The following is a 24,326-nucleotide window of genomic DNA, read 5'->3' as shown; positions in this document are numbered from 1 at the left end:
TCAGCATTTGCAGTTGTAAATGATGCCAAATACCTTAAATACAACAAAGATATATCTACTTTTAATTGCTTAAATTTGAGGCCTTCAGGCATGGCTGGATCCAGGGACTTAAATGATATCACTAAGACCCAAGTTTCTTCCTGTCTTTCATCCCTGCCTTTTTCCTTTTTCTCTATTAAGTAGGCTGTGGGTCCAAATGCTCTAACAGAGGCTCAAAATTACAGTGGCTTAAACTCGATAGAAACTTATTTCTCTCTCAAGAACAGTCCAAGAATAACCAGGTTGGCTCCTCCAAGTCAGGGACACAGGCTCCTTCTATCATGTGGTTCTGCCTCCCCTATCGTATTGAGATTACCTGCTTCCCACCACATCTACATTCAAGCAAAATGGCCAGGAAAAGAGCGGACAGGGAGGTCAGGCCTCCTCTCTTTAAGGGGATAACCCACAAGTAGCATACACATCCCATTGGTCAGAATTTCACAGAAGGACACCATCTGGTTGAAGCCAGAGGGTAGGTATACCATCCAGCAAACCCCACAGACTAAAAGTGGGGCTAGTTCCCAAAAGAAAGCAGAGGCTTGAGGATCTCTGGGTAGCTCAGTGGTTTGGTGCCTGCCTTTGGCCCAGGACGCGATCCTGGAGTCCCGGGATCGAGTCCCACGTCGGTCTCCCAGCATGGAGCCTGCTTCTTTCTCCCTCTGTCTCTGTCTCTCTCTTTATGTCTATCATGAAGAAATAAATAAATCTTAAAAAAAAAAAAAAAAAGCAGAGGCTTTTACCAGAAGACCATGGTTGGACCCTCAGCAGGCAAAGCATTCCCTTCAAGGTTTGGAGCTCTTGGAGTCCAGTCAGAAGTAAAGGAAGGACCTCCAGGATGACTGACATAGTTGTCTTAGAGATTAGGGGCCACTGGATAGGAAAAAACATGAACGTTTAAACCCCAGACCAACCCTGGAAATGAAGAGATGCCCACACCGGGAGGAACAGGGCATAAGACCTGATACATCTGCCATTGCATGTCCGCTCCACACCAGCACTGACACTAGCCACTTATCAGAATTTGCAGAGAGCTCCGTAAGGCTTTTCACACACCAATGAAAGGCAGGGGGGTTGTCCTAGAATAAAAGAGACTAAAAAATCACAATAGTCAAATGAAGTACACAAAGCTCGATTAGATCCTAATTCCAAAAGTACAGTTAATAGATATTTGGAGAGACAATTGGAGAAACTCATCAAACTTTTTTACTTGTGCCTATCTCATAGAGGAAGAAAGACCTCAATGGATTTTTTTATTTGTATTTTCTTATTAGATGTTGAGCATCTTTTCAAATGCCTAAGAAACATTTGTATCCCTTTTTTAAAAATTAACTTTCTGAATAGCCTCTGCCCATGTTTTTTAAGATTTTATTTATTCATGAAAGACATACAGAGAGAGGCAAAGACATAGGCAGAAGGAGAAGCAGACCCTCTGCAGGGAGCCCTATGTGGGACTCAATCCCAGGACCTTGGGATCATACTCTGAGGTGAAGGCAGACATTCAACCACTGAGCCAACTCAGGCATCCCTGTCCATGTTTTTATATAGATTTATCAGGTTTTTTTCTTTTTGATTTCTGGGAACTCTTTATATATTAGGGAACTTAGTATTTCATGATGTGTTTTACACATGTGTTTTGTGGATTGTTGATATTCATAATGGTTTTTTGAATCTGATTTTGAGTCTGTCTGTCTCTGCAGGTGGGGGATGCACTGGTCCTGCCTGGCTGCCAGGAACGCTGTATGTGCTTGCGTGGTCAAGGCCTCCAGTGCCAGCCCTTTTCCTGCCCACAGGGCACAGGCTGCATTCTGGATGGCGGTGTGCGGTGCTGTGAGGCTGGGGAGGGTGCTACATGCCGCCTAGAGCTGGGGGGCCTCTTTACCACCTTTGATGGCTTCAGTGGGCTCACACCCATGCCTGTTATGTCCTCTGCCTATGAGCTAGCCACATTGGTGGGTTCCAGGCCTGAGGATCCCGACTGGTTCCATGTCATTGTTGACTTCCTGCCCTGTCCTGGCTGTACTGCTCTCAAACCACGAGTGATTGTTGGCTTCAGGGATGGCTGTGCAGCTGTGGGAACCAATCAGGAAATATGGGTAAGGGACTTCCTTAATTCTATCAAGACTCTTTTGTAACCCGGCTGATCCCTGGGGCCTTTTGATCCTTCATTGGTCTTCCATAACCTTTTTTTTTTTTTTTTTTTAATTTTTTTTTTTTATTTATTTATGATAGTCACAGAGAGAGAGAGAGAGGCAGAGACATAGGCAGAGGGAGAAGCAGGCTCCATGCACCGGGAGCCTGATGTGGGATTCGATCCCGGGTCTCCAGGATCGCGCCCTGGGCCAAAGGCAGGCACCAAACCGCTGCGCCACCCAGGGATCCCCAGGTCTTCCATAACCTTTTATCATAGAACTCTCCCATCACCCTGATCTCACATTGACCTCCATTTGGCTATATGTGCCATGACTCTCTAGACCCCACATAAACCTCACCCTGGACTTCCCAGGACCCACTGACTCCACCCTGACTCAAGTCCTGCTGAACTCCTGGGAACTACTGACTGAGTGATCAGAGCTCTAATAGGGGAAGCCCAGACAGAGGTATCAGGGCTGGAATGGGGGAAGCACAGGTAAACAGTGGAAGCCCAGAGGAGGTACCCTCAGTTTAGGAGACCACTGAAGGCTTTTGGAGAAGGTGACAAATGAGTGGAAACCTGATGTTAGGCTGGGGAAGAGAGCAGGGAGGAGTGTTGCAGAACAAGGCCAGAGAAAAGGAGGGACCATATTTGGGGAATGGTGGTAAAAAATCAACTACTGGGATCCCTGGGTGGCGTAGCGGTTTGGCGCCTGCCTTTGGCCCAGGGCGCGGTCCTGGAGACCTGGGATCGAATCCCACATCAGGCTCCCGGTGCATGGAGCCTGCTTCTCCCTCTGCCTGTGTCTCTGCCTCTCTCTCTCTCTCTGTGACTATCATAAATAAATAAATTAATTAAAAAAATCAACTACTAAGTTTATTATATTTTTTTAAGATTTGAGAGAGAAAGTGAGTGAGAGAGAGCAAGAGCTGTAGGGAGGGGTTGGGGGAGCAGACTCCCCACTGAGTAGGAAGCCCTATGCTGGGCTCAGTCCCAGGAGCCTGGGATCATGACCTGTGCTGAAAGCACTTAACCAACTGAGCCACCCAGGACCCCCAACTATTGAGTTTCAAATAGCCCACTAAATGTCCCTGGGCTTAGGGCCAAGGAGGTTGTTAGTAACTTAAGATCACATCAGGGGGGCAGCTCCTGGATTGCAGGTTTGAGGAATACCAGGAATACACACCTCTCTTGATGAGTTATACATACAAACTCCCCTTGCCAAACAGATGAGACTAGAGATAAGCCAGGAAGAGGCAGAGGGCAGAGCTATCTTAGAACTGATTTACCACTATGATGTTGTTATGGGAGAAACTGAGGGATGTTTAGGTGTGATGGGAAGAAGCCAGATAAGGAGAGGTTGGAAATCCAGCAGAGAGAGATGCCCAAGTGGAGAACCCCTGGCTCTCCAAAGGAACAAGGAAGCAGGAGAGCAGCAGAATTGGAATCTGGGCAAATGGTTAGTGCTTATAAGAGGAAATCGAACCTGAAACCCCATGCTGAGAAACAGAATACAGCTGTGCGGTGGAGGCTAAATGTAAGAGTGGGAGGATGATCCAGGAAGAGAACTGGGATATCTGCCATAAGCTGGCAAGTAAGCTAAGCCAGAGCCTTTGGTTAAAGGGTCAAGGACTCCGTGTGTCTCCTAAACTTCTAAGGTAGTAACTATGGGCAAGTGACTCAGCCTCTCTATACCTCAGTTTGCTCAACCACAAAAAGTGCCAAGAATAGTACTCACCACCTAGGGTAGCTGTGAGGATTCCTGCAAAGTGTGTGGCATCTACTAAGGGTTCAGTAAATAGAAGCTGTCTTTAGGGCATCTGGCTGGCTCAGTCAGAAGAACTTGAAACTCTTGAACTTGGGGTCATGAGTTTGAGCCCCACGTTGAGTGTAGAGATTACTTAAAAGTAAATAAACGTAAAATTTTAAAGCTGCGATTGTTCCTGCAGCCACTTTTATGTTATTAATGGAGAGACAGTACATATAGTAGAATGGTTAAGACCACAGGTCATGAAATCACTCCTTTGGTTCAAAACTGGCTCTGCCACTTACCAGCTATGTGAACCTAGGCAAACTGCGGTACTTCTCCGGGTCGCAGTTTCCTAATCAGTAAAAGGCAAGGGGCATATAGGCATATAGTACCGATATACCTTGTCAAAGTGTTAGTGAGAATTTAATATAGTTTAAATAATTTAATATCGGCCAGCCTCGGTGGCGCAGCGGCTTAGCGCCCCCTGCAGCCCGGGGTGTGATCCTGGAGACCCGGGATGGAGTCCCACGTCGGGCTTCCTGCGTGGAGCCTGCTTCCCTCTGCCTCTCTCTCTCTCTCTGAGTAAATAGTTAAAAAAAATCTTTAAAAATATTTTTAAAAATAAATATCAATTACATAAAATAATAAAAATTAGGTGACAATATATTAAAATATCTATTGCATCACATACTGCAATATACTGTCACACATTATCTTATAAATAACCAAATATTATTTGTTTACTTGGAATAGTGCCTGGCACACAGTATATGTAAACAGTTGTTAGACTGTGAAGACACAGGTGATAGAGATGCGACAAGTTCCAGAGGCTTTTTGTTCTCTAAAGCTCCCTTTTAGGAAAGAGTTTATTATGGAAAATCTCAAGCATCGAAAGAGAAGAGAGAGGGGTGTTATGAAACGCTGTTACAGTTACAAATATTTTGCCATGCTTGCTTTCATCTTTTCCTCCCACTCTTTTTTGCTTTGTTCGCGCTGGAGGGTTTTAAAGCAAATCCCAGACCTTATTCCTCTAGCGAAGACCTGGATGAGCGTTTGTGATAGAGACGCGCAGCAGGATTCACCGCGGATTCGGAGCCGCAGCCTGGGACTCAAGCCCTAATCCCCGCCCCTGATCCGCCTCCCCTCTGCAGGTGAACGGGCGACCCGCGCGGCTCCCAGCCCAAGTGTGCGCGGGCGTGGTCGCACGCTGGGCTGAGGGCTCCCGGGTTGTCATCGAGCGGCCCCCCACGCTGCGGGTGCTGGTGGGGCCCGAGGGTGCCGTGGCCTTACGGGCCTCTCCCGCGCTGCGAGGACGCCTCCGGGCGGCCTGCGGGGACTACAACGGAGTTGCAGCCGACGACCTGATGCTCCCAGGACGACTCCGGGGTGCCAGCCTAATCGACGTGTTCCAGGCGTGCCGGGCTCCGGGCTTCAACAACTGGTGAGGACCCTCCGTTCTCCTGTCCGGGTACCTGGCTCACATCGGCAGAGGGCGCGATCCACGTAACTCCCTGCGCCCCACGCTGCCTCGGGGCACTTGGGGGCTCACACCCTCGCTCTGGTGGTCTTCCCACAGCGCCGAGAAGCTGGTTACTCCAGCCGTGACCCAACACTTCACCGGCCGACGCCGTCCCTCTGAACGTCCCCATGGCTAGGACCTCCCGACGCACACCTGCCCTGGCGATGGGAACCCACGGACCTTCCCGAGATTGTTTGAATAAATAACTTAACGACCAAACCTGCTTGTGCCTGTATCTTCCCAGTGGCCCCCCCCCCCCCCCGCGCCCCGGGGACGCAAAGTCCCAACCTCTAGTTCCCCGTCTCCCAGGGTCCGGGAGTGAGGTCGGGATCCTGGTCCCTTCCGACCCAAAATCTGACCCCAGCGCCTCGCCCCGCTCCCCCTCCGCGCAGTCGGCTCAAGGACACCGACTCCCCGCGGGGCAGGCCTGGGAACCAGCAGCCCCGCCCCTGAGCCGCAGCGTTGTGACGTAACTGCATCGACAGCCAATGGGACAACGAAGGAGGAGGCGGAAGTCTGGGAGTGCGCGGGCCGGAAGTGCCTGTTGCCGGGCTCGGCCGTTAGGCCCGGGGGCGTCGCTGGGCCGCTGCTCGCGGGGCGTCCCCTGCGGGCGCCCGCGGCCCAGCCGCTACCATGAGCCGGCCCAGCCGCCTGCAGAGGCAAGTTTTGAGCTTGTACCGCGAGCTGCTGCGCGCTGGGCGGGGGAAGCCGGGCGCCGAGGCGCGAGTGCGGGCCGAGTTCCGGCAGCACGCCTCGTTGCCACGCTCCGACGTGCTGCGGATCGAGTACCTGTACCGCCGCGGGCGGCGCCAGCTGCAGCTGCTACGCTCGGGCCACGCCAAGGCCATGGGTGCTTTCGTGCGCCCGCAGGGGCCACCCGAGGAGTCCAGCGGCGCGGGGGCCTCGGGAGCCCAGCCTGACGATGGTGGTGGTCTGAGAAGCCCCCTCGACAGCATGGGGTCACCAGAGACCCCTCCCGATGGGCGGTGACAGGCCGAGGAGCTCACCCGGTAGCACAGGGGAAGCGGGGGCCCTCCTGACTGCGTGGGGGGACCAGGGAACCCACTTGCTGGAAGGGGAGATGTCTTGAGAAGACCAGCTCGATGGATTGGGTGAATTGGAGAGCCCTCCTCGGGACGTGAGGTCCTAGAGACCCCGATGATGGATGCTGAGAGGTGCCTGACCTTGCCCGATCCATGATAACGGGTCGAACTCTCCCCGTGAGGGTTTGGGGCGGCTTGGTTGCCGGCTGGCTGAGCTGTGTCAAGCTGAGAGCTACTTAACCCTAAAGCATGGGGAACCAGGACGCCCGCCGTCAGACAGAAGACGCCCTTCTCCTGACCCCGGGCCCCCCTCTCTTGTGTTTAACTCTGAAAAGAGCAGACTTTTTGCCGAGAACTTTGAGAAGATACCCTGATGGATGGTGAGAAGCCCCGAATCCCCCTTTGGAAAACTTTCTTCCCATTAATTGAGGCAGTCTAGGACCTGGGAGGAAGGGGCTGGGGTATCTTAGCTCCTCTGATCAACTAATGACCCCTCAAGACCTGTACTTGATAGTTCTAATGGGGAACGCTGACTCCTGCACCCTTCTTCCAGGACTGTTGGACAAAAAGAATAAAATTGGGGATGTGATTACTTCCCTGTTGATGGTCTTAAAGATTTCACATGTTTGGGGATTGTTGGAAAGGGCCTCACACACCAGGAAGTGGCTCTCTGGGAGGGATAGGTGTGGAGAGCTGTCTCTTCCTCGCTGGAGCCCTCTAGACTAGAAAATTGGTTGAAGGAGCCTAGTTCTTGCTCCTGGGCAGATCCTTGGGACCTGCCTGGTTTGGGACCACCCTGGTTTGACCCCAAAGAAACCCCAGTTGACCCCCTAATAGAAGGTAGTGAGAGGGGAGAGAAAATGGTGGAGCTGAGGAGACCTGACTAGTAACCCCTGAGGCAGTACTGAGGACCTCAAACCTGGCTGAAGAGTCCAGCCTCAGATACACGCTAGGATCTTTGTTAGCAAGGCCCGGGGTGGGAGAGGAGAGATGGCCCCATAGACCCCAGGCATACCTCCTCCCCTATCCCTGTATTGATCTTCCCTAGACATTCTCTGGGATACTGCATTTTGCAGCACTGAACTGTATTTGCCACCATGTCGGTTACGTAAATGGAAAGCAGACGAATTCTTAGCAAACGCCATTGGTAAGAGGAGGGGAGCCCAGACCTCTGACCAATGAGAGGATAGATGGAAGAGAAACATGACTGCTCTAATCCCCATAGGGGAAGCAGGTGCACCAAGAGTTATGAAATGGAGTTGAAATTTGAAGAATTATAAGGAGTTTCCCAGATGGTAGGGTTAGGCTTCTAAGCAGGAGGACCAGTGTGGTCAAAGGCCTGGAGGAAAGAAAGGCAGGGTCCCAGCAGGCACCTGGAGTGCCCCCAGAGCATAGGCTGTGTGGCTTGCACACCTGGTTTCCACTACAGCTGTCTCGGCTTGCTCATCTCTCTTCAGCCTCAGTTTTTTTTTTTTTTCTTTTATTTATTATTTATGATAGTCACAGAGAGAGAGAGAGGCAGAGACACAGGCAGAGGGAGAAGCAGGCTCCAAGCACCGGGAGCCCGACGTGGGATTCGATCCTGGGTCTCCAGGATCGCGCCCTGGGCCAAAGGCAGGCGCCAAACTGCTGCGCCACCCAGGGATCCCAGGTTTTTTTTTTTTTTTCATCACGGTGTTCCTGTTAATCTGGGTCTGACTTCATCTCTCTCTGTCCCCCCCCCTTTTTTTTTTAAGATTTTATTTATTAATCATAAGAGACACAGAGAGAGAGGCAGAGACACAGGCAGAGAGGCTCCATGCAGGGAGCCTGACGTGGGACTTGATCCCAGGTCTCCAGGATCAGGCCCTGAGCCAAAGGCAGGCGCTCAACCACTGAGCCATCCAGGCATCCCTGACTTCACCTCAGTAAAAGCCAAAGTCATGAAGTGGCTGATAGGTTCCTACCATCCAGCCCTGTATCACTCACCTCTCCCTCTTGCTCACTCCTGGCTCTGAGGATTTGAGTCCTAAGAAGCTCCAGGATGGGAGCTCCTGGCAGAGCCATAGGGTAGTGAGCAAGTTCCCACTGGAGCTGGGTGACCTGGGAGGGGAGACATTCTACCCAGGTATACAGATGGGTAGAGTTTGTATGGTAGAGGGAATGAGAGGGGAGTGCCTGATTCGAGGGAGGAGATTGTAGGTCATTGGTGATTAAGAGCATGGACTCTGGACCTAGAATGCCTAAGTTTGGATCCCAACTCCAACATTTACTGACCATATGATCATGGGCCTGTGATTTAACCTCTGTTCCTCAGTGCCCTTATCTGTGAAATGGGCATCATACTAGGGCCTCCCTCATGTAGCTGTTACAGTGGATTAAATATGTGGCGTGGCAGCAAATGATGTCCGAACTCCGTGACCCTCTTGCCTAGTTGGGTCCACTTGGAGCTGAAGAAGTGGGATCCCAGGAGACTGCCAGCTTCCTGCCCTGAGTCTATCTCTGCGCCTTTGCCCGAAGGCTTTCTGGGGGTTATGGGTTAACACCCTTGGGGGCAGTCCTTCAGCCTGTGAAAGGACAGCAGTCACTGCATGAGTGCAGCAGCCTTCCTGTTTGGTGAGACAATTGCAATGTCTTTTCACAAGGTGCCTCAGCAGTCCCACTATGGGATTGTGCCCAGTTGCCCACAGCAGTTACCAGTCCATAAGCACCTTTAAAAAAAAAAAAAAAAAGAGTCAATTTATTTATTTATGAGAGACACAGAGACACAGGCAGAGGGAGAAGCAGGCTCCTGGCAGAGAGCCTAATACAAGACTCGATCCCAAGACCGCAGGATTACGACCTGAGCCAAAGGCAGACACTCAACCACTGAGCCACCTGGGTGTCTCCCAGAATCATCTTTTTTGGCATGCCCCCTAGCCTGTCTCACTCCCCCCTACTCCAGGAGTCTCCAAGAGACTCCTGTCTCTTGGGATCATGTCCCACAGAAACCTTCCTGAAGTCCTTGGCTCAGAGTATGCCAATATTTACACATGGTTGATACTCTCTGTGTAATAGTTTACTCTGCTAAGGCACAGGGTCAGTGCTTCTCAACCCCCTGGCCCCGTCAAACAGGAATCTCCTGATCTAAGAAAGTGGCTATAAGGGACTGACGGATAATTTGGAGTCTGTATTGTGGATTAATAACAGAATTGAATGGGGATGCCTGGGTGATTCAGTGGTTGAGCGTCTCTGCCTTAGGCTCAGGGTGTGATCCCGAGGTCCTGGGATGCAGTCGCACATCAGGCTCCCTGCAGGGAGCCTCTCTCCCTCTTGTCTCATGAATAAATAAATAAAATCCTTAAAAAAAAAAAAAATTCAATGGAGTTGATTTTCCAGATTCTGATAACTGTACTCTAGTGTAAGAGAATGCTTTTGTTCTTAAGAATTATATACAAAGTGGGACGCCTGATTGAGCATGATTGAGCATCTGTCTTTGTGGGTTTTTTTTGTTTTTTTGTTTTGTTTTGTTTTGAGCATCTGTCTTTGGCTCAGGGCAGGATCCCTGTGCCAGGATCGAGTCCCACATCAGGTTCCTGCGAGTAATCTTCTCTGCCTATGTCTCTGCCTCTCTCTGTGTATCTCTCATGAATAAATAAATAAAATCTAAAAAAAAAATTATACAGAGTATTTAGGAGTAAGGAGTCTCATGTCTACAACTTAGTCTCAAATGGGTCTAGAATATATGTACATAAATAAATATATTAGCAAGAGTGAGAGTGGTGAAGCACCTCTGGTAAAATGTTACCATTTGGTGAATCTGGGTAAAAGGGTCTATGGAAGTTTGCTGAATAAGTCTTAAAAGTTTTCAGCAATTTGCAACAAAGTTACAAAAAAATTAAATGTCAGTGGTCATTCATATTTGGGCACTAGAGATCTTTATACACAGGGCACATTTTTACAAGAGATTTAAAATCTGTAAAGCCTGTTTTCTGAGACTATGCATCTTTTTAAAAACAGATTTTATTTATCTATTAGAGAGAATACAAGTAGGGGGAAGTCTGGGAAACTCACAGTACCTGATGAGGAGCCACTAGCCACACCAGCAGGTTACCAACACTTTTTTTTTTAAGATTTTAAGTAATCTCTACCCAACGTGGGGCTCAAACTTACAGCCCCAAGATCAAGAGTCACATGCTCTACCAACTGAGGCAGCCAGGCACTCCACATTACCACCACTCTTGCTCAGCTCCCTCCCTCAGACAGCATTGGATGGCCCTGGATATGAATGATAGGGAAGAATGACTAGGATTTTCTTTAGAGCATAAAAGTACTGTGATTTGATTCTAAAACAGTCCTAGGGCAGCCCGGGTGGCTCAGCGGTTTAGCACAGCCTTCAGCCCTGGGCGTGATCCTGGAGACCCGGGATGGAGTCCCACGTCTGGCTCCCCGCATGGAGCCTGCTTCTCCCTCTGCCTGTCTCTGACTCTGTCTCTCATGAATAAATAAATAATCTTAAAAAAATAATAATCCTGATCTGGAGATTTCACAAATTGCTCATGAGTAAAAGGATATGATGCCTAGGATTGGCTTCAAAGTAATCTAAGGAGAGGGGAGTGGGTGCCTAGGAGGATTAAACAGGATTGGCTCTAAGTTGATAATGACTAGAACTGGTGATGATTCCATAGAGACTTGTAATAGTGTCCCTTCTCCTTTTGTACAAGTTCAAAAAGTATCATATTAAAGTTGGGAAAACAAAACAAAATGTAGTGGTCTGGGGGACCTAACACGGATCAGAAGCCTCACCTGATCTGGCCCCATCACCTCTCACCTCATCTCTTCCCACACTCCCCCTTCATGACTCATGCTCCAGCCACATTGGCTTCCCCCATGCTCGGCACACTTCTACCTCAAGGCCTTTGCACTTTTCCCCTCTACCTGGAATGCTCTTCCTTCCTGTCTCCACTGTCCAGTATGATAATGGGGAGCAACTTGGGATGTATTTGAAATGTGATGACTCAGAAGAGCACATGACTCTTGATCTTGGGATCGTAAGTTCAAGCCCCACACTGAATGTAGACATAACCTAAATAAATAAATTTTTTTAAAATGTGATTAGGGACTAAGGAATTTTTAAAATTTTTAAATTTTTTAAAAGTTTTATTTATTTGACAGAGAGAGAGAGCACACAAGCAGGGGGAACAGCAGAGGGAGAGGGAGAAGCAAGCTATTTGCCAAGCAGGTTGCCCAATGTGAGGTTTGATCCGAGGACCCTGGGATCATGACCTGAGCCGAAGGCAGATGCTTAACCGATTGAGCCACCCAGGCGCCCCTTATTTAGTAGAAATTTGAAAATTAAAGCAACTACTGAAGATGGATATTTGGGCAGCTACTCTGCCCAAATGCCAGAGATTTGTCATTGTCCATCAGGACAGGGGTTTGGGGGTATGCTGGTGGTGCGCGGTGTAGAGGCTGCTTTTAGGCAACAGGCTTGAGCAATGAAAACTGGAGCAAGGCAAAAGGGCCCACTATGGCCCCCAAGCTGAATGCAAAAAGGCTCATTAAGCAACCCCCCTGGAAATAATCATAGGCCCTCCCTGACCAGTGGGCTGCCCTCAACCAGGCCCAGTTACCAAGAGGGGAGAATGCCATACATTCCCATAATGCCTCACTCTGTCCTGTAACTAGAGCCCTGCACCACCGCCTCTTGGTGGACAGTCTCCTTTCCTGTCCTGCCCACTGTTCCCTTGTGTAGTCAGTAAACTTCTATTTCCTTTAAAAAATATATAATAATAAAATTATATTTGTGCCTCACATTATATCTGTCTTAGCACTACTCTAGGAGTCCTGGGGCTTGTTTCCTCACTGCAATTTACTATAATCACATAATGACAATATCATGACCTAATTGTCTCCCTGATGCCTTCTCCAGCCACCCTAATTAAATTGTGTCCCCTTTGCTTTTGCCTACTTCCGTTGTCTCCTTGGTGCTTAATCACCATCTGACCTATAACATTTTACCTAGTCCTCTTATTTACTGCCGATCTCCATTAGAGTGTCTGCCCCACCCCCATGGGGACAAGGATTTTTAGCTTGGCATGTTCACTGTCATAGCCCTGGTCTTTGACCAGTAACTGACCCAAAGCAGACACTCAACTTTGAAAGAATGAATGAATGAATGAATGAATGAATGGCACAGATCTGTTCCATTACCCAGTCGGTTGGGTTAGCATTGGCAGGACTCTGCCCACCCTGTTTGTAGTGACTCTGGGGAGACCATGGCTCTTCCTTGGTTGGGACAGAGACTTGGTGCGGAAACAGGACAGACCCAGGTTTGCATTCTGGTTTTTCCCTGAACCTGGGGTCTCAGGATCTGCTGCTTCCTGCCTCCCTCCCTCTGTCCATTCCCCCTTCTGGTGACAGCTCCCTGGTTTCTTTGGAGACCCACCCCTCCCCCATTTCCAGTACACATGATCCAGGCAGGGCTGACAGCAGCTGCCAAGGAAGCAAGTGACACTGGCCAAGGGAGCCAGCTTGGGGACTTTGGTGGGAACTGTAAGGGAAGGGTGACTGTTGTATTGGCTGCTCAATTGGTGGGGTGCTTAGAGGCTTTGAGGGGCACTCGGGCTACCATTAGATAAGAAGCCAAACCAGTGGACAGAACTGAGAGATGGAGATTCCGTGTGTGTTCCTAGCTCAGCTGGGCTTGCAGCCTGAACTTTTCAGTTATCCACAAAAATCAGTTCCCACTTCGGCTTAGATCAGTGGGAATTGGGCTTCAGCTGCTTGCTCCCTGTGTGGCCTTGAGCCATGGCTTCCCCTCTGGAGTTTCAGTTTCCCATTAAGCAGGGACACACCATTGGGTGGTCGTGAGCTTTAAAGAAGGGACATGGGGATCCCTGGGTGGCTCAGTGGTTTGGCGCCTGCCTTCGGCCCAGGGTGTGATCCTGGAGTCCCGGGATCGAGTCCCACATCAGGCTCCCTGCATGGAGCCTGCTTCTCCCTTAGCCTGTGTCTCTGCCTCTCTCTCTCTCTCTGTGTCTCTCATGAATGAATGAATAAAATCTTAAAAAAAATAATAAAATAAAGAAGGGACGTGTGTTTAGTGCACATCCAGGAGCCTAGCACAGGGCTCTTGTTCTTGAATCTAGTCCTGTTCCTCTTGTCCTGATTGCATACACTCTGAGGAGAGGGTAAGCTTAGACACCTCAGGCTGAGGACTGGACTCAGGACACAGCCCTGGCAATTCAGCTTGGTGAGGTCAAGACCCTGGGGAAAGGAGGATTTCGCTATCCTATGCCAGGGACGGCCCAGCCTGAGAGACTTGCAGAATGTTTGGCAGTGCACCTGTATGCCTGCCAGACAGGGGCCTTAGCAGGTGTTGGCAGCTCCCCCACATTGCCTGCATCCTTCCCTACACACCCCTAGCTTCCTGGTGCAAGCACCCATGCCTCTTTGCCTGAGAAGCCTTGACAGACAGGAGAGGCTGGAAGTGTAGGGGAGTTAGCATCTCCAGGAATAGTCCCCATTCCAATGAGATATGGAAGCTGGAGCATAAATGTCACAACTTCTTCACCCTTTGGTTGTATTCTCCCAGAGGCCCCTAGTGGGGTGGAACCCCAGGAGCCCAGAGCAGCAACCAGCTCATTAGCTGCCTTCCCTGGCTCACTTCCTCACTCCCCTGTTAATCTGCCTAGGGGGTCACCTCCCTAATGAACTACTTGTGCTAGAATCTTTGTCTCCGGGATCCCAATCCAAGATGGGGTGATTCAGTTCTGTGTTGTACACTCAAAGCGAAGGGATCTGTGGAGGGGGCTGTCCAGACATCAGAGCTGGATCCCAAATTCTGAACTCACACACCTAATATCCTCACGCATTCCGCTGTGGTCTGTATGTTTGTGCCCCCTCAACCTTCATGTTGAAATCCTAACCCCCAATGTGATAGTATTAGGAGGTGAGGCCTTTAGGAAGTGATCAGGTCATGATGGTGGAACCCTCATGGAAGGGACTTAGATCCCTTATAAAAGAGAGAACCCTGATCCTTCTGTCACATGAGGAGACGGCGAGAAGGCGACCATCTGTGAAGCAGGAAGCCGATCTTCATCTGCTGGCACTGTGACCTTGGACTTCCCAGCCTCCAGGACTGTGAGAAACGAACTTCTATTGTTTATAAGCTACCCAGTCTGTTATTTTGTTAGCAGGCCCAATGGACTAAGACACGTCCTTTGACAGTGACCATTTATTACATATTTCCGGGCTGTGTACTCAGATTGGTGGGGGGCCATTGACGTAGCTGAGCACCAGGTAAGGTGTCCTGGCCAGTCGGGCAGGAGAGCAGCAGGACCCTCCTGTCAGTGGCAGGAGCAATGTGGCACCCACCAGGAGAAAGAGGAGGAAGAGAAGGAGGAAGGTCAGGGACTGCCTGGAGGCAGGAGGACGGGCTCTGTGGAGGGAAATATGGTGTGAAATGCAGTGTTAAACTGCCACCTTGAGCCCTGTACCCCACACCCCCAGAGCCATCTCCCAAGCATCTCACCCAGGGTCTACCTCCAACATCACATCCTGGAGACTGGGAGGCGTTTGCTTCTTGTCCTAAGAGGAGACAGCAGCCAGCAGCAGAATGGATGGAAGTAGCACTTAGTCTGGATCCTTCTTTACTATAACAGACCTACAGGGCTGAGTTTATTTTTCCTCCTTTCCTGGCACGTCCTGAACCCTCAGGACCCAACCACATGGACTTGGAACATCTCCTAGTGTGGTGGGTATCTGTGTCTGCCCTCCATCCAGTCTTCCTGTTCCTGATGACAGTGGCTTAATGAGGGCAGGGGCTGGAGGCCATCCTGCCTTCCCACCCACAGGCCTTTGGGTGCTTGAGTAGCTGACCCCACACGACTCCACTTCCATGACTGGGCATGTAAGCCAGATCTGGCCAATGAGAGCACTCCATCAGCTTGGCCACCGTGATTGTTTCAGGGTGTAGGCCATGACCCAAGCTGGCCAAGTGGGAATCAGCCCTGGACTTCACTGCCAGTAGGTCGGTGGCACTCTGCTTCTCCTCGGGTGGGTAAACCAGTGGGATGTGAGTGTTTAGCTGCTGGGCAGCCATTTGCTGAGAAGAAAACCACCTTGGAGAAATAGAGCCCAAGAGAGGGAAGGGCTGAGCCCTGGATAGCACCTGAGATCTTCTCAGCAGCACCTGGACTTTTCAGTTACCTGGACTTTACCAGTTTACCAAAAAAATATCATCCATTTTTTTGTGTAATTCAATTTGGGTTAGGTTTCTGTCACTTGCCATCAAGATTCTCGAGTGATACCCCTGGCTGAGGACCAGCTCACCTGAGACTTCCGGAGCAGGGAGCGTCTTCGGTGACCTGCTAAGTGTTTCCGGTGGCTGAAGCCCGACATGAGCATGTCCTGCGGGGAAAGAGAGGTGGGGGGGTCCTTGGAGAACTAGCAACAGACAAAATTGGTCAAGGGCCAAGATGGGCTTGTCATAGAGATGAGATTCTGGGGGAAGAAAAAGGTCTCAGGGAGAGATGAAGACAGGGGCAGAGACGAAGAAACCAAGAGAGAAGAGATATTACTTATTCATTCATTCAACAAATATTTAATGAGCGTCCATTACATGCCAGGCACTGTTCTAGAATCTATAAACTGGCAAAGTCCTGGTGTCCATAGAACTTATTTTCTAGCAGAGAGACCACACATTCATAAATAAATGTACAATGTCAAGATGCGATAAGTGCTGCTAGGAAATAAAGAGCTTACGGAGTGATCATGTCTGGAGATCAGGGCAGGCCTCTCTGAGGAGGTGACATTTCGGAGGGCACCTGGCTGGCTCAGTTGGCAGAGCATGTGAGTTCAAGACCCATGTTGGGCATAAAACTCAGTTAAAAAAGTAATAAAATTTAAAAATTTTTAAAAAGGTGATATTTGAGGAAAGACTGGAATGAAGTGAGGAGATGAGGGAGGCATGAGTCTGGGAGCTTTGGGAGTGGGAGTGAACTGGGAATGTTTAAAAACCAAGAGGTTAATGTGGCTGCAGAGTGGAGAGTAAGGAAGAGGGAAAGGAAATGAGGACACGCAGATAGAGACCATAAGAGGGAAACAGAGATAGAGAAGTCCCAGAGATCAAGAGACAGGAGGAGGGAGGGAGGACAACACTGAGACAGCAAGAGAGAAAGAGACCCAGAGAGACAGAGCCACCAAGACCCCCTTGAAAGGGAAGTACCCCAAAAGAGGCGTCCCAAGGGTGCCTGTGGGGGAGGGGTATCCCCCACCTGCTCTCACCTCAAGGTCTTGTCCCCTGCCCTGGGGGCCTCTATGGCCACACAGCTCACAAGGAGCTCCTGGCATCCAGGCTGTCTTTCGCCCCAAGGGCCTGAGGCCTCCAACATCCCCTGCTGGGTCCCACTCCAACTCTGCGGGAATGGGGAGGCTACTTGGCGCCCAGGGTCCCCACACCCCACTAGGTCCTGGTCCATCCACGTCGCCCTCGACTTCCAAGTCCTGGTCCAGTGGGTTGGCTTCCTCAAATACCTGGGCAGAGGACAGAGTCATGGGGGTTGTGGAATTGGTTCCTGGAGCGGGGACTGCCAGGGTGGGCCATACCAGGCTATAGGTGACCAGCTGGGCCTGCAGCCACCACAGTCGCCGAAAGATGCTGCCTCGGTGGGCTCTGAGGGCCCTCAGGACCTGCTCCAGGGACGCCCGGGCCTGAGGCTCACTCCGCTGTGCTAGCCCCTCACCAAATGCCAGCAGTGCATCCACACGCTCAGCTGCCCCACGTAGGTCTGCCTGTAGGGTCTGGGGGGCACAAGGTTAGACACCCCCACACACACACAACATACCCATACCCACACACAGCAGGAGCTCCAGAGATCTGGGACTTGGAATTACATCCCTTCTCTCCTACCCAGACATCTGGAACATGGAATAAACCCATTTCCCACCCTAGGAAGCTGGTACCCATTCGAGAGGCCCTGCCCTCCCTCCCACATTTTGGCCTCCCGCTGCCCACCTGCAGCTGGACCATCCTGCTCTGGGCTGATGCCCAGGGCCCCAGGCCTTGCTCTAGGTCCTGCAGCCGGAGGCCCAGCCCCAACAGGCATAGCGATAGACTGTCCTGCTCAGCCTCCAATACCTCCTGGCCAGAGATGAGATGCTGGGGAACACAAGGGGCGGAGTTAGGGCTGGTAGGCTAACAAAGACCTTGCCCCTACTCCCATTGCCACCCATCTCCTGCAGGCTCCTCCTGTAGCAGCGTCCCTCCCTGGGTCTGTACCAGGGCGGCTCCCACCTGGAATCCTTCCTGGTGGAACCAGGCCTGAAGACCTCTAGTTCAAAGCCTCCAGGTTTTCAAGGCTCCTAGAAACATGGACATACGGGGTCTGGGGGCCCAGACAGGGAGGGGTGATGGTGATGGAGCTGGATATCCCCACAAGGAATAGGACTGTACAGGGTCAATGATGAAACCATTCTCTCCCAGTCGGTAAAATAATGAAGTGATTATAGTGATTGGTAAAGAATAATTTCCTAGAACATTCCCCTCACCCCCACCCCCAGATGCCCAATGCTTTCCCAGACTCATCATCTCATCCCCAGATTCTGGGGGAGAGAAAATGGGGGCTGGCCCAAGGGCCCTGGATCACCTCAGCTTACCTCCCGGTGTCTGCCTCCAGCTGGGTCCTCACTGGAAGAGGGTGTTGGCCATCTGAGAGGACCAACAGTAGGCTCAGTGCCCCTCAACCCACCCTGGAAGTATTTGGGAGGATCCAAGGAGTCTGACCCGTTTCTGGGCTGGAGGTATGAAGCACTGACAGGCCTCTGTGTGAGCCGAGTCATCCACCCTACCTACCCCTGTCCCCAGCTCCCTCTGCCATGTCCCTAGGTGATTACAGCTACAGTACCTCTCCCCCTCAAAATGCCTCTGCTACTGCCCCCACCCTTTTGGGGCCCAAGTTTCAGAAACCCCAGCCCCTACCTGATTCTCTCCTCTCCAGATGCAGAGCAGATGGTGCATCCAGCAACGTCCAGTTCCCTAGGGGCTCCAGGGGGGTGGCTGAGGGGCTCTGAGGGGAGTCTAGGGCCCAGGGATGGGGGCAGGGCCATAGCTGGGAGCCTGAGGACAGAGTCAGTGAGGATCCCCAGTGAGAGCTCTTTTTCTGGCCAGGGGTATCCCCCCAGACCTCCTCAGTAGGACTTACCCAGGCAGGTAAGTCCTTACCTTAGGCCGGAGGCAGCCAGAGGCCCAGGAGCAGGCTCAGCTCCACCTCCTTACCAGTGGAACCTGGACTCAGGTAATTTGATGCCCAGCTCAGGTGAGAGCAGCATTTAACTCCTTCCTCTCTAGCGGGCCAGTTGGCTGAACCTCCCAGGCTCACCCCATTCATCCCACCTAAGGGGTTTCCACATAGGACCCTGACCCCTCAAGAGCCCTGGACTCCACCCCACTCAATGACCCCCATACACCCAGACCCAGGGCCCACAAGGTCCCAGACGCAGTGCCCCTCAGGAACTCATGCATCTGCCCCTCTACCCGATCCAAGACCAAGGAAAGATTTTTGCTGGTTTATTTGAAATGGGACCTCTTCCTGTAGTTCCCACAAAGTTACTGGGAAAATATATAACCCTGGGAATGGGGGAGAGGGGAGCCGCCTCTGCCCCAGGGTTCCAAGGTCACAGGGTCGCAGATATCAGGAGGCGGAGAGCCCCAGAATGAGTCCACCTGGCATCACTTGCTGAGCAGGAGGCCGGTGCGCAGCACGCGGGGCACGCGGCGGATGGTCAGCGAGACGCGCGTGCCACGGACCAGGCTGGCTCCGGGCCGCGCTGACGGGCAGGCGGCGGCGTTGGGTGGCAGGGAGGTGGCGTCCAGCGCGTCTACGCGGGCAGCTGCGATGCCGTGGAGGAGGCGCGTGTAGGCGGTGCCTCGGAGCACCAGCAGGCTGCGCGGTTCCAGCAGCAGCGAGGTGGCTGGCTGGGGCGGGGCCCGAGGCTGCGGGGCGGGCTCAAGGTCAGCGGGTCCCCAGAAGTCAGGGGGCTAGGTTGGGGGTGGGGAGGGGTTAGTGAGTTCTAGGGGCAAAGGCTGAGGGGCAAGCGTGCTCCCAGGGATAAGCTCTGGAGTGCAAATCCTACGGGGGTCTTGGCTAGTCGGGGAGGATGGAGGGCAAGACCAGCAGGCCCTTGGAAGTGGGCATAAAGTTGGCTGCAGCTTGCACCCAGGGATCAGCAGCCCTAGGAACTGGATGGAACTGGACTGAGGGCTTGGCCAAAGTTAGGAAGTGGGGCTAGAGGGATGAACACAGGCGACGAGGGTCCGGTGTGGTCTGGGTCTGTCTGCAGACATCAGGATGTTTGAGGACACCCGCACAGTAGAAGGGGGTGTCAGCCTACCCAGGAGCATGTAGGGCTAAAAAGGAGCAGCTGGGTTTCCTAGGGAGTTTCTGTGAACTGTGAGGTGTCAGAAATGCATTCTCAAAGGTCTGGGAAGCTGCAGTCATGCGCAGTCCTCGCAAAGGGAGTCAGTGTATCTGGGGCGTCCTTGAGCAACGAGTCATGGGTTGACTCCCCAAGGAGAATCTGAAGTGTCCTACCAGGCGGATCTACACTATTGGAGTGGCAGAGAGGTCTGTGTCGGGGTGCCCTGTGCAGTGGGCAAAGAGGATGCCTAAAAGGAATATCAGAGACACCCCTGAGTAAATGGTGTTGAGGAATCTGAGGATATCAGTTATCTACTGGAGTGTTGGGGAGTCCTGCATAAGGTATATGGACCTTGGGCTATTGGGGGCACTCCGAATATGTGGGGCCAGGGGATCTGTAGGGCATCGGGGGATCCACTTTGAGGGGACTGGGGAAGGTGTCTGGGAAAGTATCAGGGGTACCTTGCAAGTAGGAGGGGTTGGGGCCCTCTTGGAGGATGTGGATTGTCAGAATGCCCACGAGTGGCTGGGGCAGGGTCTCAGGGCCCACCTGCTCGGCAGGGTCATCATCCTTTGGCTGCCGCGGCTCGTAGAGGTCCAGCATGGTGTGGGAGCCCAGGCTGATGGTGCTGACGGTCGGGTAGTAGAGTGGCCCGTCCTCGTGGGGCTAGGGAGTGGGCACCAGGGCTGGACAGGGCAGGAGTCCACACCCCCCACCCTCTGGGGCTCAAGGAGGGCGCCCCAGCTTGGGATGGGGAGGTGAATGCCTGCTGGAGGTATGTGGCTACTGAATGAGTAGAGGTGGGTCAACATGATGCCCTGTCCCATGGTGGATCAGAGGTCTGGGGATTAGGGTGAAGGTGTGTGGTTACCATGATGCCCTCCCCAGGCAGATACTGGTTCACAAGGACGTGGTTGGCTGGGAGACCCCCAAAAAGGCTGAGGTCAGATACTTTGTCCACGTAGCGCTGGAGCCACAGAGGCAGCCGCTCAGGAACCATCCCCCGGGGATGGGGGAGCCCACCTGGGAGAGGGCAATGGGGTCCTGAGGACACCCAACCAAGGAGCCCTGGCACCTGGAGTCCCCATTAGGGATATCCCAGTGGCTGGAAGCACTCTGACCCTGGGGAACCTCCGACTCTGGAGATCACTACCCGATGCTTCCAAGATGTCTTGACTTCTTTAAACTTCTGGACACTGCGAGATATCCCCAACTCATCAGGAAATCCCTAGTCTCTCAGAATTTCCACTCACCCCTCAGAATCCTCCTGGCCTTTTGAATCCCTTTAACCCTCAAGAACCCACCCAGTGCCTTGAGTATCCAATCTGAGCCACCTGCCCCAGCGTATATCCCCAAACTGCCCATGCCCCTGGTAGGGACACTTACCCCAGTTCTGTAACTTCCTCCCTGAGAGCTGGGTCCACTTTGGCTTTGGGGCATTGAAGACCTAGGAGGTTGGGAGGGGTCAGTCCTTTTTCAGGATCACCCTCACTGATTCTCGCACCCAGGTCAACATAGGGCCCTCTACCTGGGGTTGAAATGGGTCATCTCAAAGTCTGTGGGATTGTTCTGTGATACAGTGTTCCCAGGCCTGTGTTATTTGCCCTCTTCCCTGTGTCCAAGATCAGGAAAGGACCCACAGCTACACAATCGTGGTCTGAATCTACTGAGAGCTCTGGGCTAGACTGAGCTCTTTTAATCCAGCAAATAGTGTGCACTCTGTAATTTCCTGAATCCTGGGCTCTCTCAGCACAGCCTGACTTCTGGAACCTCTTTGTTCCCAGCACCCGGGGGGAGGAAATGTGCTAGGCTGGGCTATCTCAGCATAGCAAAGAGAGTACTTTGAAAATTCTCCACTGCCAAGATCCTGTGGGTCTCGAATGGGCAATCTCCAAGAAGTCTGTACTCCACTCAATAATCTCATTTCTTTCATGGTTATGGGGCTGGAATGGGCTATCTCAGCACACTAGTGTGTTCTGTGGGGGACCTGGGTGGCTCAGTTGGTTAAGCACCCGACTGATTTCAGCTCAGGTCATGATCTCAGGGTCCTGCATCAGTCTCTGTGCTCTCCCTCTGCCCCGCCCTCTCCCCCCCCCACCACCACCACCCCACTCAGGCGCTCACTATCTCTCCCTCTCAAATAAATAAACAAAATCTTTTAAAAACAACAACAACAAAAAGTCTGTGCTCTGCAGCTAACTTATTCCTGGGACTCAAACTAGACAAGATTACTTGGCGTAGCACAAGGAAGCTCTGTGCTCTGTAACTAAGTCTCTGAGGCTGCAAAAGCTCTGAGCTTTATAAATTCTATCCCCCACCCCCCACCCCGAATCTTAAGAATAGAATATAGAATACTGGGCCATTTCAGCACAGGTGATCTGTGCTTGGTAACCTTGTTACCAAGACTTTGGGTCTATGCTGAGCTATTTCAGCAGAGGGAAGAGGTTACCCTGTAGCATTCTGATACCTGGGTTATGTCAGCACAGAAAACTGAAACTGCAAACCTCAAGGGCCCAAACCTCAAGGGCCTGAACTGGGCTATCTCAGTCTATATGTATAATCCCCCTTTCTCTATGATAGCAGGATTGGGCTCTCTTAGTAGAGAGGGTATGAGGTTTCTAACTTCCTTGTTTCTAGCATAAGGAATCTGTTTTTAGCAATAACATCTGTTTGGAGGCCATACTGGGCTATCCCAGCACAGGGAGTCTGAGCTGCATAATAACTACCTTTCTAAGAATCAGTTTGGTTTCCCCTAAGCTGCCTGGGAAAGGCTCTTTCTGATAGACCCAGCAGGTCCTGCGAGAGCAGCAAGTAGGGAAGAGGAGGGATGGGTGCTGGGTGGCACTCTCCTTCCTGCCAAGATCTTCACTGTAGCCTTAGGGGTTGGGGAGGGATCTGAGAAGGAGGGAAAAACACGACAGAAGGGTGTTGAGGTTACCTGTCGAAGCAAATACTCTTCCTCTTCCTTGGAGATGAAGTCAGGGACATAGTAGATTACAGGTGGTGCCTAGGATAGAGAACCCCTTGAAAGTGCGGCCCTTCAACCTACATAGGAGCCCTAGTAGCACTGAGCAGACCCTCCCTCTAAGAGAGGCTCCAGATGTTTGTTCCCAGACAGATCAGGGCCTGGCGTCAAAGGACTAATGCCCATTTGGGGGGTGGGAAGTGGGGAGTGGGAAGCGAGCAGTCCCAGCCCACAAACCCAGGAGTCAGCCTATCTATCCCCACTCTTACTCTCCCACCCTCTAGTCCCCACCTTCACCCTCTGCACCCCCAGTCCTGACAACCTGCTCCACCCTGTACGGTTCCAGGGCGGGGACCCTGGCGTCCTGATCTTCCATCGACACCAACTCCATGCACCCAGTCCTGTGGGGAAGGGGAGGACACTCTGAAGTCACCAAGCTTCCCACCCTCAGGCTATGACCCCATTTTCGGCTTTATCAAGGGCCAGGGCCTCACCTCAGCTCTACAGGGAATACTCACTTGGTTTCCACCTGAGTCCTCGGCATCTCGAAAGCCACCCAGACACAGTGAGCACCCAGAACATTGCCCCGCTGCCCCAAACTCCATCCACAACGTCTCATCCAACGGCACACATTTTTGCCCTCTTAAGCCTCTCACGGAGAACATCCTCTGACCTCACTGGGAGCCGTTCTCAAGAGCTCCACGCAGGGCCTCCAGGGCTGCACCCCAAAGCCCCTTCAAAGAGTTTGAGACTCCCTCCTAACAACTTCAGACTTGCAACCATGAGTCTGGGTCTCCAACAGTATTCACGGTCACCATGCGCCCTCCTCCTGCCTCCAGCCCTTCAGACGCCCCATTCTGAACACCCGCGTGCCCCCGATCCGAGTCTCAGGAAGGCCCACTCTCCGTCTCCTCGGATCCCCCCATTCTGGACCCCTTCACACTTCTCCTCCCGAGCGCCCCTTCCCTGCAGCAACCTTAGGCCTTTAGTCTGAAGCCTGGCTCCTCTCCAACCTTCTCTACCTGAACCCCTTAGACTCCCCACACCGAGTCTTCTAGAATCCCACGCTCTGAGCTTCCCTGGAATTCCCACCTGAGCTTCCCCAGGTCCCCGTTCTCAGCCCTCTCGGACCCCATCTCCGTCCCCAGCCACCCCCAAAACTGACCGTCCACCAGCGGCCCCTCCAATACCCGAATTAAACACCCCCATTCCCTTCCCAGCCACTTCCGCCCACGTTCCTGACGCAGTTTCCTCAAACCAACGGGAATTCTCAAAGGTCCTGAGGGTCCGCCTTCCACCCAATCGGCGCTCTCGCCCTGTATTGTCCCGCCCCCCCACCCTCGCTCAGTGATAGGCCGCGCCTCCCGGGCTCTGAGCCAATGGGGATCCTCCGGAGACGGGTCTTTATCTAGCACCGACCAATCAGGCTCCAGAACCTGCGCAGTGGGCCCAGATGGGAGGGGAAGCCTTCGAAGAGCCCAGATGGGAGGGGACGCGGC

At 52.2% G+C, this 24,326-nt stretch overlaps 4 protein-coding genes across 19 annotated transcripts in view; 2 read left to right on the top strand and 2 right to left on the bottom strand.

Moving 5' to 3' along the window:
* The window catches only part of LOC140609820 (IgGFc-binding protein-like), a 32,076-nt gene extending 26,418 nt beyond the window's left edge, over positions 1 to 5,658 (top strand). The window contains exons 12-14 of the mRNA XM_072785123.1: positions 1,737 to 2,132; positions 5,072 to 5,361; positions 5,497 to 5,658. Of these exons, the coding sequence (XP_072641224.1) occupies positions 1,737 to 2,132; positions 5,072 to 5,361; positions 5,497 to 5,575 (765 nt within the window). The 3' untranslated portion in view covers positions 5,576 to 5,658. The remainder of the gene's footprint in view (positions 1 to 1,736; positions 2,133 to 5,071; positions 5,362 to 5,496) is intronic.
* Positions 5,659 to 5,948: 290 nt separating this feature from the next.
* SDHAF1 (succinate dehydrogenase complex assembly factor 1) lies at positions 5,949 to 7,074 on the top strand. The gene has a single exon (XM_072779839.1). It carries the CDS (start codon positions 6,073 to 6,075, stop codon positions 6,427 to 6,429), a length of 357 nt encoding a protein of 118 aa, XP_072635940.1. The 5' UTR covers positions 5,949 to 6,072; the 3' UTR covers positions 6,430 to 7,074.
* Positions 7,075 to 14,664: 7,590 nt separating this feature from the next.
* Positions 14,665 to 18,555, bottom strand: SYNE4 (spectrin repeat containing nuclear envelope family member 4). 5 transcript variants are annotated; one of them, XM_072779730.1, is made up of 8 exons: positions 18,424 to 18,555; positions 18,102 to 18,153; positions 17,461 to 17,604; positions 17,052 to 17,246; positions 16,731 to 16,979; positions 15,777 to 15,854; positions 14,977 to 15,032; positions 14,665 to 14,883 (listed from the first exon to the last, which is right to left on the bottom strand). In XM_072779730.1, the coding sequence occupies exons 1-8, from the start codon at positions 18,549 to 18,551 to the stop codon at positions 14,706 to 14,708; spliced, it is 1,080 nt and encodes a 359-aa protein (XP_072635831.1). In that variant the 5' UTR covers positions 18,552 to 18,555; the 3' UTR covers positions 14,665 to 14,705. The 5 variants fall into 5 exon arrangements, with proteins under 5 accessions (XP_072635831.1, XP_072635811.1, XP_072635801.1 ...); XM_072779710.1 differs by having other exon boundaries at positions 14,988 to 15,032; XM_072779700.1 differs by having other exon boundaries at positions 16,731 to 17,246.
* On the bottom strand, positions 18,427 to 24,105 carry ALKBH6 (alkB homolog 6). Of its 12 annotated transcripts, none has more exons than XM_072779746.1 (8): positions 23,346 to 23,986; positions 23,150 to 23,228; positions 22,801 to 22,869; positions 21,249 to 21,309; positions 20,734 to 20,906; positions 20,412 to 20,528; positions 19,168 to 19,482; positions 18,427 to 18,561 (listed from the first exon to the last, which is right to left on the bottom strand). In XM_072779746.1, exons 1-7 carry the CDS (start codon positions 23,444 to 23,446, stop codon positions 19,174 to 19,176), a joined length of 909 nt encoding a protein of 302 aa, XP_072635847.1. In that variant the 5' UTR covers positions 23,447 to 23,986; the 3' UTR covers positions 18,427 to 18,561; positions 19,168 to 19,173. The 12 variants fall into 12 exon arrangements, with proteins under 12 accessions (XP_072635847.1, XP_072635856.1, XP_072635911.1 ...); XM_072779755.1 differs by lacking the exon at positions 18,427 to 18,561 and adding an exon at positions 24,018 to 24,105 and having other exon boundaries at positions 18,997 to 19,437; positions 20,324 to 20,528; positions 20,734 to 20,885; positions 23,346 to 23,371; XM_072779810.1 differs by lacking the exon at positions 18,427 to 18,561 and adding an exon at positions 24,018 to 24,097 and having other exon boundaries at positions 18,997 to 19,437; positions 20,734 to 20,885; positions 23,346 to 23,371.
* Positions 24,106 to 24,326: the final 221 nt, after the last annotated feature.

Source organism: Canis lupus, chromosome 1 (assembly GCF_048164855.1).
Source record: "Canis lupus baileyi chromosome 1, mCanLup2.hap1, whole genome shotgun sequence".
Taxonomy (NCBI): Eukaryota; Metazoa; Chordata; class Mammalia; order Carnivora; family Canidae; genus Canis; species Canis lupus.
The sequence above is the reverse complement of the archived record's forward strand: the minus strand, read 5'-3'. Positions and strand labels throughout refer to the sequence as shown.

What these genes read in the sequence shown, in the direction of transcription:
- SDHAF1 (XM_072779839.1), top strand. Translation starts at nt 6,073, where the DNA reads ATGAGCCGGCCCAGCCGCCTGCAGAGGCAAGTTTTGAGCTTGTACCGC.
- SYNE4 (XM_072779694.1), bottom strand. Translation starts at nt 18,551, where the DNA reads ATGGCCCTGCCCCCATCCCTGGGCCCTAGACTCCCCTCAGAGCCCCTC. An exon ending in CTGGAGGCAGACACCGGGAG is followed by an intron (nt 17,605 to 18,101) that starts GTAAGCTGAGGT and finishes TGTGTTCCCCAG; the next exon opens with CATCTCATCTCTGGCCAGGA. An exon ending in GCAGGATGGTCCAGCTGCAG is followed by an intron (nt 17,247 to 17,460) that starts GTGGGCAGCGGG and finishes TGTGCCCCCCAG; the next exon opens with ACCCTACAGGCAGACCTACG.
- ALKBH6 (XM_072779742.1), bottom strand. Translation starts at nt 23,446, where the DNA reads ATGAGACGTTGTGGATGGAGTTTGGGGCAGCGGGGCAATGTTCTGGGT. An exon ending in AGGACTCAGGTGGAAACCAA is followed by an intron (nt 23,229 to 23,345) that starts GTGAGTATTCCC and finishes CCTTCCCCACAG; the next exon opens with GACTGGGTGCATGGAGTTGG. An exon ending in CAACCCCTCCTACTTGCAAG is followed by an intron (nt 19,438 to 20,323) that starts GTACCCCTGATA and finishes CCCGCCCCGCAG; the next exon opens with CCTCGGGCCCCGCCCCAGCC.